This window comes from Lucilia sericata, unplaced genomic scaffold, assembly GCF_015586225.1.
Source record: "Lucilia sericata isolate MDLA Ls3-8-SP2 unplaced genomic scaffold, ASM1558622v1 Contig000042F_arrow, whole genome shotgun sequence".
NCBI classification, from domain to species: domain Eukaryota; kingdom Metazoa; phylum Arthropoda; class Insecta; order Diptera; family Calliphoridae; genus Lucilia; species Lucilia sericata.
The window spans coordinates 371,837-390,949 of record NW_023994080.1 but is presented as its reverse complement, the minus strand read 5'-3'; the positions used below and the strand labels follow the sequence as shown (position 1 = coordinate 390,949).

Sequence of the window (19,113 nt, the reverse complement as noted above, 5' to 3'; positions counted from 1 at the left end):
AATTCCATTTATCTTTTCCAAATATTTGTAAATAACAATTTTTTTTAATAATATTTTTGTAGACGTCAACAAAAACTACCAAATAATCGGTTGGAAATTTCGAATTTATTTAGACTATTTAACTTTTTCTACTGATAATTGGTTGTGATGGCGGAATAATGTTTATTTACCTAAAAATTTGTAGCTTCAACCTATTTTTCGGTTACAAATACTAATATTTGAAATAATTACATTTGAATGCTAAATTTAATTCGGTTGTATTTACCGAATTAGTAAAAAAAATTATATGAAAGATTAATTTGGTTAATATAATAATTTGGAAATTGTTAAAACCATAATTTGATTACAATCATAGATTTTCAGTTCTAAATATAGAAAATTACTTAAATGTATAGTTTTTTAATAGCGGCGATGGAATTTTAGTTAACTTTACTAAATATTTATAATGGAAACCGATTTCTTATCGATCTTTTTTCTGTGTGTATGTAAGTGTAAATTGAACCAACATTTTATAAATGAGGGTCACAATTCAAAGGGTTACATTGACTACTTGTTAGCTGTTGGGTAATCATGGGGCAAACTAATGCCTACATGTGTATTTATGTATCTCTGATGCATGAGCTATCTCATCACCCACTTTTATACGAAAACATTTTCGTACATGGGATAGACCAATAAAGCAACATTTTTTTTTATAATTTTTCCATTTTTTTTGTTGCTGTATTGGATGTGATTTATGCGAAACGATTTAAAGTGAAAAGTGGCACTTATGCGCGTAACGTGTGCTGGTGTAAATGGACGCTAGAGAATAGAAAAAAACAACAACAATAGTAAAGGACATGAGAATGTGTGTAGGTAACTGTAGAGTACAAACATAGTAGCTGCCGAGGAGTCAATGCCATCACGAACTTAAAGGACAGTGAAGAAAGAGCGAGAGGCAGCAGACATTATAGAACAAAACGGAACCGAGTTGAACTTTATGAAAGCGGACATGAGTAGCACATGTGTCTAAGTGCAAATTAACGGTCATTTGCGAGGTTTATTTGTGCATGAACGTGTTTGTTTTACAACGGAACAACTAAAATGTCTTTAAAGTTGAATAATATTTATTTCCTCATTTTACTTCGAAAAGTAGATACTCATACATACTACAGACATACGCACAAATACAAACGAGTGTACAAAATATGGATATCTTTTTATTAGGGTGCTTATTTTAAAGAAAATGTTTATTTCCTGATGAGATTTTGAAAAGCTTATAGTACAATATAGTCAAACTCTGAACATTAAAAGTTGAACATCATCCCGATCGTAGTAGATTAATATAGAGAGGGTACTATGCACCACGACCCTGTTTTGGATCTTTTGTGCAGCTCGTAGATTCACCATTACAGGTTTAATTCATGCATGAAATTAACGGGTTTGATTGGTGAGATGTTGAATATATCCTTCGGGGCTATTGATGTAGCACCTGAAATTCTTACTCGACGAGTCCTTAGTGTTGGAAAATTACCCAGTATGTGTTCAGAGATTTCTTCCTGATAGCCACAAAATCTACATAGCTTCGATATGGCTTTTCCTAGGATGAATTGGTAATATCTGATACAGTGTCCCGTTAGTATTCTAAAATCAGTTTTGTTAAGCGATAACGTTCTTTGGGATTTTCCCTTTGATAGCATAATTAAGCTCTTTGTCTGTCTAAGCCCAGTTGTAGCTTACCATTGGCGATCAAATTTCGATTCGACCTGTGATTCTCATTTTGTCTGGCGTATCGTTTTAGAATACTAAAGAATGGTCCAGGTCCAGTAAGTGGGCGATGAGCGCCTCTATGTAGTCCTGCCGTTCGTTGCCAGACTGACCTTAATGGCTGGGTATCCAATATAATGTTAATTTGTTGTGTTTACCCAGTTCGCTCAGAGTTGTCACACACTCCATTACAACACCCGACAGTAAGGCGTTGAGCGCTGCTTAGCTGTCTGACATTATGTAAATTTTTAGACCCTTTATCCTTCTCTTCACCCACATTCTAGCACAGATGAAGATGGCGTAGATTCCCGCCTGAAATATTAAGGGATATTTTCCAATGGAAGTTAGGACCACAAATGCCCGCTCCAGTATCACCATAGATGTGTTTGCAGCCGATAGTAAACCAAACTTGATCAGCACTTTGCTGCCACCATGTGTGATTGGTCCGTTGGTTCCTATCAGGTATCATAACCTAGGAACGATCAAAAACCAATGTTGGTGATCCACAATCATGAACGCGAATGTATGGGTCATTGATGAATAATTTGAACATACTTATGTGTATAACCTTCCAAGTCACCTGTTTTTATACTGGCGAATTCCGGTAGGCGAGTTGCCGATTTACAGGCTTAAACTTTAATAAGAATATTCAAAGGTAGAATTTGAAGAATAGCCCCGATCGTAGTAAGTAGTTACCTAATTAACTACTTGTATGTATGTTCATGAACTAGAGGCTTTTGAGCAGTTCATTCGCCACTGTTCTAGAATACAAGATCTTAGGCTAAGATGACTAGGGTAAGGTTCCACGACAAACTGGGGGATATTGCAGAATGTAACCCCTGCAGGGTACTAGATTTTATTAGGGGAATTAGCCTTTTCTTCTATTGCTGACTATACTAGAGGATTCTGATCAGCCTTCATAATTTTCTTCATTCGCGATCTTAATCAATATATTTTCGGGAACCAACTGGCCGTACTCCGTCTAGTGTTTTCTGTTCTTAATTATTATCTATTCTTGATTCTTCGCTTTCTTTGCGATGAATTACAATGAACCTCAGTGACCTAAGAGTGCAGTTTCATCTTTTTGGTTCATAAACCTTTCTAACAAAATTTTTGATAAAAAATTTGATCATAATGTCCGAGGTGCAAAAATGAGCTAACTTGCGTTAGATCCTAATCAATTTGAACTTTTTAAAAAATGGAGTCCAAATTAGTGTCCGTGCAAATTTTTTTATATGTCCCATTATTTGGTCGAGTCATGAACAGATGCGAAAGTTAATGAATTTGTCTTAAGTTTATTATTGTAATTATAAAACTGTATTGTATAGAATCTTAGATTCTACACTTTAGATACATAATATATCTATTTCGCACACCTTGAAATTCTAAATAAATCCCACCTAATGTACTGTACATTATTTTAGTTGTACCATTGTGAATAGTTGTTGTCGTGGGAGAGGAGTAATGTGAATATAAATTTAACTCCTTTATTATTATTTTTTGTTTGAAGAAACATTTTTTGCTTTCTTCCCCTCTGCTGTGTATATTACTACGTATGAATTTGCCATATTTGTTGTTTGTTTGAACAAGTGTTTTTGATGTTGTTTCCCTTTTTCGTAGGATTTGAAATAAAAAGTTTTTCTTTGTCAGAATGGCTGTCGTATGACTTTTGGCCAACTATGCAGTGGCAGAACAACGTGTTGCCAATCTCCAACTTTTTTCATATTTCGTTAAAGTGGATTCAACTTTTTTGTAATAACCAAAGAAGCAATATCGTTTAATAACAAAAGTTTCATAATAAATTGACTAAATATTTTATATATTCAAGTTGTGGTCATGGCTATTTGTATTACTATTATTATTTTAAGTTTTAAATAAATTCTTAAATAATTGTAAAAAATAATAGATGAATAATTTGCTTAATGGTGAGTGGTTTTCAACATTTAAATAAAACTTCTAGTTAAAAATAAATAGGCCAATAAGTTTATGAAATGTTTTTTTATTATTTGCAGTTAAACAAATCATGTAAAATAAAAAAAACACATTTACTAAGAGTAGTGATTCCGGCCATCAAATATTTTCATATGTTTGAACCAACCTTATAACATAAACGGTTATTTCTATAATATTTCAAGTTTATGTTTTTATATTCCCCACTAAAAATATTGTTGATAAAAATATTTGCCCAATACATAATCGGTGTCGTAGTGTTGTTATTATTGTATGTCGTAATTTTTATACCCAACACCAACATAATGCAAAAATTTAGATTACTACGCACAACCATGTAGAGTATTCCTCAAAGGACAAGAACTTGTCCAAAATTAACTAAATTCTTTTAATATTACGATGTTCTAGGAGAGAACCACTTAAACCATCTATGTATGCATTACATCAGACTTGGTCATTACATAGGACCAAGTCTGATGTGCAAGCAATGTTTTCAAACAATTCAATACAAAATCTTGTACTCCAGCCAGCCTGCCGGACATTTCTTAATCGGTGTAGGACCCGTACTTTTGTTCATTACAAAGATCAACACAAACGCATAAGACCCTCCCCACTGTGGAGGTGTAGGATATAAAAATTATGACAGCAACGTTACAATGCCGTTTGTGAATTGGACAATTGATTTCGATATTTTTAAAGAAAAGTATAAAAAAATATTCTCTATTGTTCACAATAAGAGGTTCTTTAGGATTTTCTTTAAATCCCTCGCTTTGATTTAAGTAATGTTATTTAAAGGAAACGGATGTTTGAGGTAAATAGAGATATTTGAAATAAAAGAAAATTTCCTGATCAATAACAAGAACTTATTTTTTTAAGAAAGTCTATGCTACTTAAAATCCTAAATCTTCCCAAAACTAAACGCGTACTGCAATAATTGTGGGAATGAAATAACTATAATCTCAACAAAATCCGTTCATAAATAACGGATATATGAGCAAAAATCTGAGACAACCTCTGAAAATTTAATCAAAAGAAGATGAAAAGTGCGAAGCTTTAAAGGGAAGGGAACTCGAGGTAGTTAACCTGACGAACGCAAAACCATTTGACGCAACGAGGGCAGAATTAATGGGTGAGAGGAACCCATAAGGCCTATTGGAATAATGAAACCGTAGATAGATCCACAAAGATCCTATAGGGTGACCTTAACGAGAGCAGCACGAGAAGCAAGTCTGAGGTTAGTATGATGGTACGTATTCTGAGTGGACACACAGGATTACCGGCATACCCATACAAAATTGAACGTGTGGATTCAGAATATGGACAGTGAAACTCTGGAGCATTTTTTTTCCATTGTCAGGCTTTCGCCGAAATTAGATCCAAATATCTTGGAAAACTGAGTTTCTGAACATCGGACGATAATACATTTTCGATGAAAAGGAGCGCACAACAGGCCCGATAGTGGCCTAGGTGTATCTCTTCGCATTTGATATACATAGATACATCCTCCTATCAACCTACCTAACCTTGTATGTTGGTTTTATTGCTTTGCGTATTTTGTTTTTGGTGTTTTGCTTCATTTGGCGTAAATTGTTGTTGTTTTGTTTTGTTATTGCTAAAGTTTTGGTAGATTCGTGAAAAAGGAAATAAATTGATTTTTTATAAAATGAATCTCTTTTTAAACACTATGGTGAAGGGTATATAAGAATCGGCAGGAAAAGGCTTTCAATTAAGATAAAAATCCATATTTACGAGCATTTCATTTCTTAAGTTTAATTATGCATTTTCATTATTCCCGTCGAAATGTTAAAAAATTGCGAACACCGAATATTACTCGAAATATGAATTTGACCCAAACCAAATTCGGTCGGATTCTTATAAACATCTATGTATGTAAGTAAATTTGCATGTGTGCTTACAGTTTTATTCATCTTTTGTTAAATTTCCAAATATAAAAATCTCAAATCATGGTACCAATCTTAATAGCTTTTTCATGAATATATGACAAATAAGCGTCTACCTTCTGTATGTAATTGTATGTGTAGTTAGTTGAAGAACAGTTGTGTTAATATTTTTAGAACACAATTTTCTTAATAAATTTCAACACCGGAATATTTTTGTCTTGATATCTTGATGTTATTTGGAGTTTAGATGGTTCTGACATTCATAGATGGTAAACAGACATTCATAGTTGGTTTACTTTATTTCTATAATTTTGTACATATCTGTACATCCCTAAAAATATACCTTCTTCTTTTTTCTGTACTTAACTTATTCCACTGCACTTGAAGTTATGTGTATATTAAAAAAAGTTTTTGTTTTGACAAGAGGGAGCCTAGCCCATGTATAAGTACTTATTTTGTCCCTGTGGTCTTATTATTTGTAACTCTTCGAAATAAAACCCATACAACAAACATGTAGTACTTGAGTTTATCAATCTATTATCTATCATGGTGAATGTTGAGGGTAAAGGATACACCAATAACAGACAAACATATAAATCCTAGCAAACACACGCACACACACAAAGACACATGCAAATATGTATACAACATCACAAAGGTTCTATTATATGATATCCCTGTAATAAAGTCATAAACTTGTACTGACTAAAGAGGGTACAAAAAAAAATAACAAGAAAGGCATGGAGCATCACAATCCTAATGTTTTTCACTCACGTAGAAAATTGATTTAAGCCTAAAGAGATCCTGACTCCAATACCAGGAGCAAACTTAAATGCAGAGTGAACAAAAAATATAACAAACACAAACCCATAATAAAATTTTTAAAATTGGTGAAACATTGTATTCTTTGTATACCGTGGGGTAAAAACAAGCACAAAAGACACACTTTCACGCTGAAACTTAGACAAACATCTAGAATTCGGAAAGTTAAAGGGTACGAGAATTGTAGATAGATGTAAAAATGATAAATCAAAATTTAAAAAATACGTTTTGGAAAGCGGATATCAGAAGAAAGGGAACAAAATAATCTATATACATGTTTTATTCTAAAGGATTTTAGTCTGATCGTCATCCTGCCAGATTATTTGAAATAACCAAACAATTAGGCATGTCATATGTAGATATGTGCATATATAGAAGGAAAATATTGACATCATTAAACTGAAACCTTGAAGTTTAGAATTTATGTTTATTTTTTTTCAAAAATATTGCCGACTTTATTCAGAGACCTTATTAATCACATAATTTTCTCAAACAACTTTTTTTCAAATTTATTTTTGTTAAACTATACTATTTATATCCTTAAAACAGAACCCACTCCATATGACAAAGTCAAAGCTCACAGCTTTGACATTTACATAAAGAACAAATAATCCTTACTTAACAACAAAAATGAAACGAAACAAAAGGAAATGTAGGGAGAAATGCAAACCTTCTAAACAATAAACACCATTTTGGGTTTTTTGTGGTAAAACTCCATCCAGCCTATAGTTAGACATTATTCGATTTGAACAAAAAAATTAACATTTTTATATTGTTACTTGTCATGGCTCAGCACACTAAATTACCCACTTCCACACGGTTCGACGTAAGAAAATCACTAAGAACAATATGCTGGCTTTTCAAGCAGGAACCCCAACCTCCTCCCACAAAATATTTAGCTATCATGCATATGAAGGTATAGGCAAACATGACCTCCCTAGCAATACATTAGAAGTTTAAAAGTAATATTGTCCTGCGATTAAATGTTTTTTGGTAACGTTGAAACTGCGAAAGTTGTTACGCTGAAAACGGCATTTAACGTATTTTTCTAAGGAATTTGTTTTCAACATTATTGTTCCGTTGCAGGGATGCCAATCGGGATTGAATTTTAGGAATCCCGGGATTCGAGTTTTTAAAGTTTATCTCGGAATTTTGCTATCGAGATTCATAAATCCCTAAAAGTATATACGAGGATTCTAGCTCTAACAGTTTCCCAGATCTAGGAATTTTGATATTTAATTAATATGGGCGGTTCAAAGGCAGGTTTAATCCTCAAAAGTACAATAGTACACCAATGACCCATTTTGTACAATTTTATTTTTATTTCCTTATGGAAATAATAACCTGAAATGGTACTTCTGACACAAAGTACACAGGCTACCTATTTCGGTAAAATTATCAACTAAACTTCAGAAGAGGAAATATATATATTTATATTCTCTAAAATTGTTAAGCAAGATGGATTCCTAGGATTCCTTTTTTATGCGAAAGCGAAAGTGATGTCGTCTATAAATTAGGGATGTTGCGAATGCCAGTTTAGCGAATGAAAATGCGATAGCGAATAATTAATTTTATTTTTTGCGAAAGCGAATGCAAATAGTATAATTACTATTAATTAGTCTAGAAACTAGTATTTGAATTATTTACCGACTAACCTATCTATTATCTAGTCTTTAGAGTCTAGTTTATGAATATGTCATTGGACATACATTCTATTCTATAAACTAGTCAATACACTACTCTAATATCCAACCTATAGACTATTGTCCAGTTTAAGAATCCATTGACCAATTTGGGGACCAAATGGACTATTAGACTAGACTAATCTATGGGCAAATACAAATGGACTCTTAATTTTTTGTTGTATTTGGTACAATTGGAATCAAAAAAGTACAATTTTTAATGCAGATTTGAACAATTTGAAAATTTTATTTGCCAACACTGTTCAAAGCTCTCCTTAAAGTTCTTCGTTCAAAATTTTAAGATTATAGCTCTAAGAGTTTCCTAGATAAATGAACTTTTATTTTTAATTCATATGGGAGGTTCCACGTCTCTTATTGCCAGTCCGCCCATTTTTTGGCTTAAATACTCATATTGACATTAAAGTGGATCCGACGAAATTTGAGGACTCTGTTATATTTTTTCAGATATGCTAATTTAAGATTTTCATTATATGGGAGATACCACGCCCACTATAGCTAAGCCGCCCATTTTGTCCCCATATGTTCAAATTGATACAAAATTATGTATGCGAGCGTGGCACCTCTCCCACTTTAAATTTCGCAATCAAACAAACCCACAAACAAATATATCGATAAATTTGGAAATTTTAAATTCGCCGGAATTTAATTTTTAATACCGGTATTTTCGGGAATCGGAATTTCCCGTTTTGCATCCCTTATCCGTACTCTATACAAGACATTGACATATTAATTGTCTTATGCTAACTAAGCGTATTGAGACATTTTTATAAAAACTTTTGGTAGAATGTGCACATTTCCAAATTCTATAACCGAAGCGGCAAGTATTGCCATTATCGGATTAAATTAATTAAATAACCCAAAAATGAAATATAGTATAATATTTATAGCATTTTTGAAAAGAAAAATATTGAAACAATAAAGGCACAAATTTGGCATACTATTTTCTAGATTTAATTAATTCGGAAATTGATCAGAAAGCGTTGTTGGGCCGTAAGACGGTTAAATTCTGATTAAGCATTGAACTGTGTAACTGAAATATGGAGGTGGCATTCTGATACTTCTATTAAAGTCAATTCTAATAGAAGTCTAATAAAATTAATCGTAAAATAAAACTCAAAATTTGAAATACATATTTTCAAACAAATTTTATTATTCATATTTTTTTTGTTTAATTAAACATTTAGAATATTTTAACATTTAAATGCAGTTTAAATACATTTTCCAAAAATTTTAACCATAACGTTACTTTGCGTATTTATGTGAGTAATAAAATAAATTTTCAACATTTCAATTTTTAGAATCTCTCACATACGCAATGAACTATTTTTCAATGGTTTTTTGATGCTTTGAACAATTCTTTTCTTTGTGTCCGTCAGATAAAAAAAATAAATTATGGACAGAAATAATTATAATTAAGTATACAAAAAATACATCTTTAATTAAAAAAAAATAAACATTTATTTTATACTTACGCCTCTTTAAAGAATACCTAGTATTCTTAATTATACATTTGATTTTAACAAAATATGAAAAATAATAGATAAACGACTTTGCAAGAACAAAATCCGTAAAGATTTAAAGATGGAAAGAAAAAGTCACAAATTATAAAAAAACATTTAAAGTACAAAAGTCTCATGATATGTACGAGTATCTGAGTAAAACAGTAGGAAATTTGTATAGAATCCTTTGTTTTGGGAGGATTTGCAGAGAATGGAGCTAATGTAAAGACCATCGACTCCATTGTGGCATAATTAGACACTGTGTCAGTCCGTTTGTCCATTTCTTATACTATGGATTTGTATTTTTTATATTGTTGTTTAAGTAGTTTGTCTGGCTGTCTGCTGTAAACATTTGACGATGACCTTAGAAGAGCAAAGAGAACAGACTTCTTACACCTGTTGAAGTGGCGCCGGAGCCGAGTGTGAATCCACTGCTACTTTGTCTGTGTCTGGATGCGTGACTGGAAATGTTTGAACGAACACGCTCGTAGCTGGCAACATCCTGTGAGATTAAACAATTCCATAAATAAGAGGAAATGGAGCAAGAGTCAGGGGGAAGGGTATGGAGAAAGACAAAAAAGAAAGAAAATTATTTTCGATTAATGTAATATGAAAGATATTTAAAGGACATAACTGATCAAGTATAAATTCTAGTTGTTGACAGTGACGACAAATTCTACATTTGTTACAAGTGTTGTAAATCGACAATATTCTCACCTCTTTGTCGGCATTAGACAAAACACTGCGCATGGAATCGGCAACGGGCCATTTCTTCTTCATCACCAAATTGGTGGGAGGTTCATGATTGACGCCAGCGTCTACGGACCAGATGGAAACTGTTTGACCGGCGGTGATTTTAGTGCCGCGGGTGAATTTGAAGGCTAATTCTTCATCACCGGCAATACGGGTTAATTGCCAGCCAGTGAGATTGATTTCATCGGTGCCTTTGTTGTGCAATTTTATATAGCGACCTTCGCTGTCGGCTTCCAAGATTTGTAAATCACCTTTGGCAGCAGAATTGACTGTAAAGTCGGCCAAGCTACGGTCCTCGGATTCATCAATAACAGTGCGGCGGCGTTTGACAGCACTGCTGCTGCCACCAGCACCAGGAGTGGCTGAACGGCGACCACTGGGGGTAACACGACCCGAGCGGTAGGCTGAGCTAGAGCTCACTGACAAATGAGTGCCATTGGAATAACCAGAATCGGCATGAGCACTGCTGCCGCTGGTGTTGGGGCGACCTGGCGAGGTAATGTTAAGACGACGCTCTTCACCACCCAACAATTTGTCGTAGGCGGCAATTTCCAAATCCAACGACACCTTAATATCCATGAGATCTTGGTATTCCTGCAATTGGTGAGCCATCTCATCACGCATACGTTGTAGTTCAGCTTCCAACGATGCAATGTATTGATTGTGACGAGCACGTTCGCTATCCAAAAGATTCTCCAATTCGCGAATGCGAGCCTAAAAAGAAAACAAAATTAATAATTGTTAAATATGAAACAATCTCTAGATGGTCATAGCGATAACACTTACATTCAAACCAGAGTTGGTGTTCTCCAATTCTTCAATGCGGGCGTTCAAGCCATCGATCTTAGTACGCATAACACGAACTTCTTCGGTGGCATGAGCTGAAGAATTGGCAGCACGATTAGCAGCAGCCTGGAGATTCTTGATTTCATTGTCATATAACAATTCAATTTCTTCGCGGTTGGCACGCATCTGAGACTCGTATTGATCGCGCAATTCTTGCAATGATTGTTGCAATTTGGCCTCATATTCCTTCGAGAGACGGCCATCAATTTCACTGATTTCGATTTGGCGGCGGGAACGAGTCTCTGTAAGTTCTTGCACATGAATTTGATCCTTAAAGCTGAGTTCTTCACGCAAGCTTTGGTTTTGATTTTCCAAATCAACACGTGCCAAAGTCTCGGCTTCGAGTTGTTTGCGCAATTCATCCAACTGCTTAAGCAAACGAGCGTTCTCAGCAGCCAAATCCTTGGCTTGATCTTCAGCCTTCTTGCGATCTACCAAAGCGGCATTATATTTGCCATTGATTTCATTATAACGAGATTCGTAAACACGGGCACTGTTCTCAGCAATACCGCATTCCTTGGTCTTTTTGTCAAGTCTAATAAAATAATAATAAATTTATATGATGTTAGATTCAATTCAGGGAGATATTTGGTAAAAACAAAGTTAAATAAAAACATCATTATTCGTTTTTATTTAACTTTGATGAGTTTACATGAATTTGATTTCGAATTTATGAATACAAAACGAAATGATTATGTATTTTAATGCAAATCACATAGAAATTTCACGAATACAAGTTATTGTGGTAAAGCTGACGTCAGCTCCAAATTATGTTCCAAGTTTTATGCTAAATATGAAACGTGTTTTGTGCTCGAGAAATGAAATATTTAAGTGAGAATTCTTTAAATGTAAAAACAAATTTAAATGTTTATTTTAATAGTTATGAAGTATTACTTATTGTTGTTTTTAAAGAAATATCCACTAATTTATTTTTAAACCAACTAAAAAGTATTTAGTTTTATTTTTATTTAAAATTTTTTATCATTTCGTAGTCGTTTAGACATTTTAAAATATTTTAGCATAATTTATGATCTTTTTTGTGATTATTTATATTTTTTTTACTTAATGACGTTGTCACAATTTAATGATCATTAGAATGGAAAATGATGGAAATATCATTTGTTCATTGTCATATTTTCGAAATGATTATGAAAATAAACTCAATATATAAAAATAGCATCGGTAAATACATATTAACGAGGGAATACTTTTCATGCGAACTATTTTGTTGACTGTACTATGTATATTCCCTCGTTCTCTCTCTCAGTTAATATGTGATTAGCAGGTATTCGCAAAATTAATTTTAACAATTTGTTTGTCGTTGTCTTTCTATATTCAGACGCAGAATATTTTGGACGTGTCCGTTAAAACGTTTGCTTTAAATACTCATTTCTCGATTTCTAGCTCATCGTGCTCTAAATTAGCTAAAATAATTGAACGATTTGAAAGTTGTTTACAAATTTGTGAACTGTAGAAAGTTTTGATATACTTAATGCTGGTTAAAAGAAGACAATAATTTAAGTTTAATTTTGAAGATTCAGATTTAATTATGAGTTTCTTTTAATCATATCGAGAGACTTGGGCTGTCACTTCTCCATATGTCCATATTCAGAGCAGTGTGCTAGCACATTTCGCTTGAGAAGTAGATGAAAATATTTCCCCTGAGCTCTCAAGTGGTTACTAAATAAATAACTCATTACCATATATTTACAGTGTCTCTCATAATTATTCGAATTTGGGTAAACTATAAAAAGAAACCAAATTTAATAATATATTTTGTGTGCAAAATAAATAAATTAATTTGTTATATTGTCTAGATAGTCCTTATGTTTGATATCACGCTTTTTAAAACTTGAAAAATTTGTATTGACTTAAATTAATTGTGCTTTTTTAAAAAAAGTCCATGAAATTGCCTCACAAAAGTATACGAATTTTTCCTGTATTTCATATTTGATCATATTATACGCAACACAAATTTTAGAATCGAATGGTTTTTATGCGTAATATTGTTTTAAGGGGTTACTATCCACGGAAAGGATATATTTTTGGCCCATTTGGTCCACAATTTTGGGGAATTTGTACCCTTTTTTCATGTAATATCATTAAAATAGCGATTTTTGACCATAATTGTAAATTTTTCTCCTTTTTTCCAGAGATAAAACAAAAATTTGATATTGGGACTCAAAAGACCCCTTGGGGTATCTAAAAATAATATCTTTTGTTACAAGAATCTGTATTTAAACGTTCCAAGATAAATTATTCGGATCATTCTTCTTTCGCTAATTCAATATATTGGAACTTAAGTCCATTTTTATAATACTAGGATCAACTATTTTCGGGGAAAGTTTTCTGGTATATATTCTTTTAGATATCAGCTTTTATACATTTTAAGTTTTCAATGTGTTGTGGAAGTGTACGACTCCAAAACATGCCTCGAAGAAACACCATTCAAAATAGTAAAATCATTATTTTTATATGCCAATGGCCTCCATGCTGCATGGCACGATATCATTATGATCACATCAAAAATGTTGATATGTGTTTAAATATTATTTACTATGATCAAATTAAAACCAAAATTTAGGACTTACAGTGTTATTGTAACGGGCAACATAAGCGTGAAAGTTACGAGTAGTAAAAACTGAAATCTACTATATAGGATGACGTTTTGTTAAGGCATGTTTTGGAGTTGTATACCGCTATAATATATTGAAAATTTAAAATACATTAGTGCCAATATGTACATGAATATACACTAGACAACTTTGTCGGAAAATATCGTCCCTAGAGGTACGAAAAGGGACTTATGATCCAGATAATTCAATTAGAAACTGCAAAACGATAGCAAAAATACATCTTGGAACGTTTAAGTACAGATCCTTATAACAAAAAATATTATTTTTAGATACCCTATGGTTTCTATTTAATTCCAATATTAAATTTTGGTTTTATCTCTGGAAAAAGGGTGAAAACATTACAAATATAGCCAAAAATCGCCATTTTAATGATATTACATGAAAAGAGGGTACAAATCCCCCAAAATTGTGGACCAAATGGGTCAAAAATATATCCATGCGGTTGAAAGTAACCCCTTAAAACCATATTAAGCATAAAACCATGCGATTCTAAAATGTGTGTATCGTATAATATGATCAAATATGAAATACAGGAAAAATTCGCATACTTTTGTGAAGTAGTTTCATGGACTTTTTTTAAAAAAAGCATAACTAATTTAAGTAAATGTAAAGTTTTCAAGTTTTAAGGGGCGTGATATCAAAACTAAAGACTATCTAGACAATATAACAAATTTATTTATTTATTTCCCACACAAAATATATTATTAAATTTGGTTTCTTTTCATAGTTTACCTAAATTCGAATACTTATGAGAGACACTGTATATTTACTTTTTAACTAATGCAAATGTTGTTATTAAAGAAATCTAAAGATCTTTTTAAAATGTAGCAATTAATAAAATTAAACTAACAAAGATTAAATTAAAAAATAAAATAACATGTTCAAGGTTTCATTATCATGTGCGTTTCCATGCCGGCAGTTGAACATTTGTCTATATTTACTAAAATCTCGAAAAGAAAATTTCTCAAAATTTCATCTCTCAACATTCGTCATCAACTGGTGTTTATTTGTAGATATTGCTTTAGAGGGGGGCGAAAAAAGGCGAACATTTTGCCTTTGATCTACGAAAAACAAACATTTGATTTGATAAGCTAAATATTTTTAAAATTAAATTTATGCTTGTTTGTCAGTCTGTCTGACTGTTAGTCTTTTCGACGTTATGTCTCTATTTTTGCTTTTTGTTTAATTTATATGAGAGAATACGCATTAATTTCGTAGGTATTACGCGTACTACGACGCACATTGTTTATTTTTATTTGTCTGACATCATGCTCAACCAACCCTTTAAAAGTGTTGCTTTTTATTTATTGTTTATGCTGCTGTGATCGACCTTGCGGTGTTTGTTTGTGTGACCAAAATTGTTTCATTTGTTAACGATCTCTATTTTTAAACATTTTGGAAGTTAAACTAAAATAAGCAAAATTATTAACAAATGGTGATTAGAAACCTGTATAATTAAAGTCAAACCATTTGAAATTTGTTTGAGGTTTAGAACCAGTTGTTTTTACTCCAAACAATTATATTAATAGCAACAAATATTTGGATTTGATTGTACTTTTTGCATTTGTTTGAGTAAACAAATGTTGATATTTTCCAGTGGTGCAACTTTTTGGAGATAAATTAATAAGTTTGTTCTAAGACTGGATCTTGAGAAAATTAAATATTTTAATATAAACCGAGGTCTGAAATCAGAAATGTTTTAATAAATTTCGAAAACGGTTTGTTTGATTTTGAGGCCAATAGATAGTTATATTTGAATTTATCATTATAATGATCAAAATCAATATATTGAAGACTTGACGTTTAGTTTCTAAAATTAAAATCTGACATTTTTATCAGAAAATAAAGTTTTCTTAACAAATTTCCTGTCTATTTCTCAAAATGCAAATTTGTATTGCAGAGTCAAGACATGTAAATAAACTTGAAAAAATATAGACAATAACAAAACCATGTGTCATGAATATGCCGAATATTTTTCTCTATTTGTCAATTATTCCCCCGTCCCATAGCTCCTCGTCATTGTTTATAACGATTTTGCGTATCTATTCTGCCTGAATTCGTTTACAATGAGTAGTATGCATATAGAGAGCGAACAAGAGAAAAGCAATAGAAGAAAATGAAATAAAGAGGAATTAAAAGATACACGCGAATTAATAAATACCGAATGACATCATTGCCAGTCAGAGTTTTTATACTCAAATGTATTTTTGTTTGTATGTATGTGTGTTATTTTAAATACTCTTATTATTATAAATATTTATTTCGTTTGTTGTTGTTGTTGCGGTAGTTATTGGTTTAATTTTGGAGAGATGTGGATTATTACTTGAATGTAACAAATAAAAGCATGACATCATAATGTGAAATACCAATTTTATGTGTGTTGTCCATATGTTTGTTTCTTGGTTGTAACTTAGTAATCCCACCGAGAAGTAGAAGAAGAAAAAGCCCTTCAAACATACATACACAACTTAATATTGACAATTGTTCGTAGACGTTTTGTATGGGGGAAAAACAACAATAAAATCATTTTAAGGTGGGTGGCTTTGCCATTGAAAATGTTTGTTTACCCTTATGTCCCACATTCATATTGGACATTATGTTTGTTACCTTCGGTATAATTATGATGATGATGGTTACAACTCTAAAACTTAAGTGGTTAGTTGCTAGGAATATATAGCTATAAATGAGTTTCGATTATTAGAACAATGTTAGAAAATGTTAAAAACTACTTAAATGTAATGGAATTAAAGTTTTGTGTTAGCTTTTACATACTTTTGTTTAAGGTCATCATTCTCTTCCCACAAACGCTTAATATCGATTTCTAATTTGGCCTTTTCGCGAGATGTTTCATCGAGCAGTTTGCGAGCAGCAGCCAATTCTTTTTCATAAAGGGCCTTGATATTGGACACTTCACGGTTGACTGTATCTTGAGCCAATTGTAGTTCTTGGGTCAAGCGATTGTTTTCATTTTCCAAATGACGCATACGATCGATGTAGCAGGCCAAACGATCGTTTAAATGTTGGAGTTCCTCTTTCTCCTGCAGACGACTGGTGCGTGTTGGACTAGTGGGACTGGCCGCGCCAAGACGACTACCTCCAGCTACTGGAGTAGAAGTTGAGGCGCGAGACACGCGTGTCGTAGATAATGTTACACGTTTTTGAGACATTTCTTGTTAATTCAGTAAATAATTGTAATAGGAAGGAATTTAAGTACTATTTTATAATACTTATTATAGCAACAACAATTTCGTTGTTTGTTTATCTTTTTTGAACTTTTATTGTATTTGTGTTTTATTGATTGGTTTTATTATTTTTCTGTATTCTTTTCAATTAAATCTTTAAAGATTTTGTACTTTTGTAGAACACGTCTGTTTAGTTTGACTTCAAATATTAAACTAAACATTTAACCTTTGTGATATTAAAAATGAAATCATCATCATCATCATCGTCGAAATCGTACTACGAAAAAATTAGTTGTCGTTTTTCTTTTAAGTTTACGTTTTCTTTATATTGCTCTCTTTCGTTGTCGCTGTCGTATTCGTTGGCTGTTGTTAGTGTTGAATGTTGTTTTCATTCATATTGTTGTAAATTTATTTTGCTCATTTGCTTCGTTTATTGTATTTTGGCATAAGGTTTTTGTTATTGTTTCGTATTGTTTGTATCTTACTACATTATTGTTGTTGTTCTGTTACATTAGCGCTATTCTTGAAGCTTTCTTTTATCTATTACAGTGTTGCCATTTGAAGGGATTTGTTGGTTGATCCCTGAGTAAATTTTTATGCTGATATTTATTTGTTTTCTTATACCTATTCATATTTTCTGTATAAGGCTGATGTCAGAGTGCCTGCTACAAGCAATGCGAAGCTTTGCGCTACAAACCTTTCCTTGTGTCATGTCAGAGTGAAAACGAAGCTTGATGCGAGAAAATACAAGCAAAAGTTTGTAGCTCAAAGCTTCGCATCGCTTGTAGCGCCCACTCTGACATCAGCCTTACCGTTCGTAAAGACTTTTTCCTCTGGGGTGTATCGAAAACTGGCATAACTAAAAAAATTTTAAAACTAATAAGAACTAAATTTTTATACACACAAAATGCTAGCTACACCTATTGTAGGTGTGTTTTCCTTAAAAATCGTGTTATCATGAAATTAATAATAAAACTAGCGTGTCCAGAGAGTTTCGCTAGCATAATCAAAACAAAATGAAATACAATTTTATTACAACATTTGTTAATTTGAAAGGATATATGTAAAGGATGATATACATATGTTATATCAAATTCTAAGAAATACACTTGGGCCTCCAGCGGTCCTGTTGTGTTCTTCTTAACCAGTGTCTCTGGTGGAAATCAAACCGATCTGACAGACAGGAATACTAAGTACTTACCACATTTTTCTTACATAAAATACATCTATATTCAAAATTTCAGATTCAGACCAATAAGATGAATCAATCTTATATTAACGTGACTCTATATACATATGCACATGTAGATAAATTTTACCATTTAATAATAATTAACCCTAATAGAAAATCGTTGAAGACAATATTGGGTAATTTGAGATACCCACGTGGCAAAATATTTCTGGCATCTCTAGTTCATTACAATTATTCTCACTTCTTCTTCATGTAGTGAGCGTTGTATTTTTTTATTTATTATGGTCTATCAAGTTTTCTATGCTCTCTTTGAATACACTTCCTACTGCCAAATAATGATAATCACAAACTACATGGTGTGCTTAAACCTAATAAACAACAAAAACGTATTTGTTATTGTTTACATTCCATAATACTTATACTTTAACTAACATGACGTCATTGTTTCCCAAACCAATTTATTAATTAGGTTGCTGTTAAAATACGGAAATGTGTAAGTAAATCCTGAACTGAGACCGATCACCAAGGCAACTAAAAATATGCTATAAAAATTTTGTTTTATGCGTATTAAAATTACCCTTAAAATCTAAAAAAATGCGTATAAAAATATATAGAGTAATTTATAAATATGTATGTAAATTTAATGCATTTTTATTGAAAAGAAGATAAAAATCTCGTCATCATAATAATTTTATCAAATTCATGTTATTTTATAAAATCTCTCAGTTATTTCTAATTAAAGTAGGAAGACTATAGTGGAACTTTTGTTAATAATTCTTCTCAAAACATCCAACATTCAATAGCTTTTATATGTATGTATATCACCACCAGTGTTGCCAATTTAGCACTTTTAGTGCTAGACCCAATTAGCACCCAAAAATGT

General features: G+C 32.2%; 2 protein-coding genes across 3 annotated transcripts in view; one reads left to right on the top strand and one right to left on the bottom strand.

Moving 5' to 3' along the window:
* Positions 1–19,113, top strand: part of LOC119614574 (exostosin-1) — an 82,592-nt gene that overhangs the window by 40,116 nt on the left and 23,363 nt on the right. The gene's annotated exons all lie outside the window — the stretch shown is intronic.
* Positions 9,457–17,263, bottom strand: LOC119614585 (lamin-C). Of its 2 annotated transcripts, none has more exons than XM_037970698.1 (4): positions 16,629–17,263; positions 11,161–11,755; positions 10,256–11,088; positions 9,457–10,123 (listed from the first exon to the last, which is right to left on the bottom strand). In XM_037970698.1, the coding sequence occupies exons 1-4, from the start codon at positions 17,021–17,023 to the stop codon at positions 10,012–10,014; spliced, it is 1,935 nt and encodes a 644-aa protein (XP_037826626.1). In that variant the 5' UTR covers positions 17,024–17,263; the 3' UTR covers positions 9,457–10,011. The 2 variants fall into 2 exon arrangements, with proteins under 2 accessions (XP_037826626.1, XP_037826634.1); XM_037970706.1 differs by having other exon boundaries at positions 10,339–11,088; positions 16,629–17,262.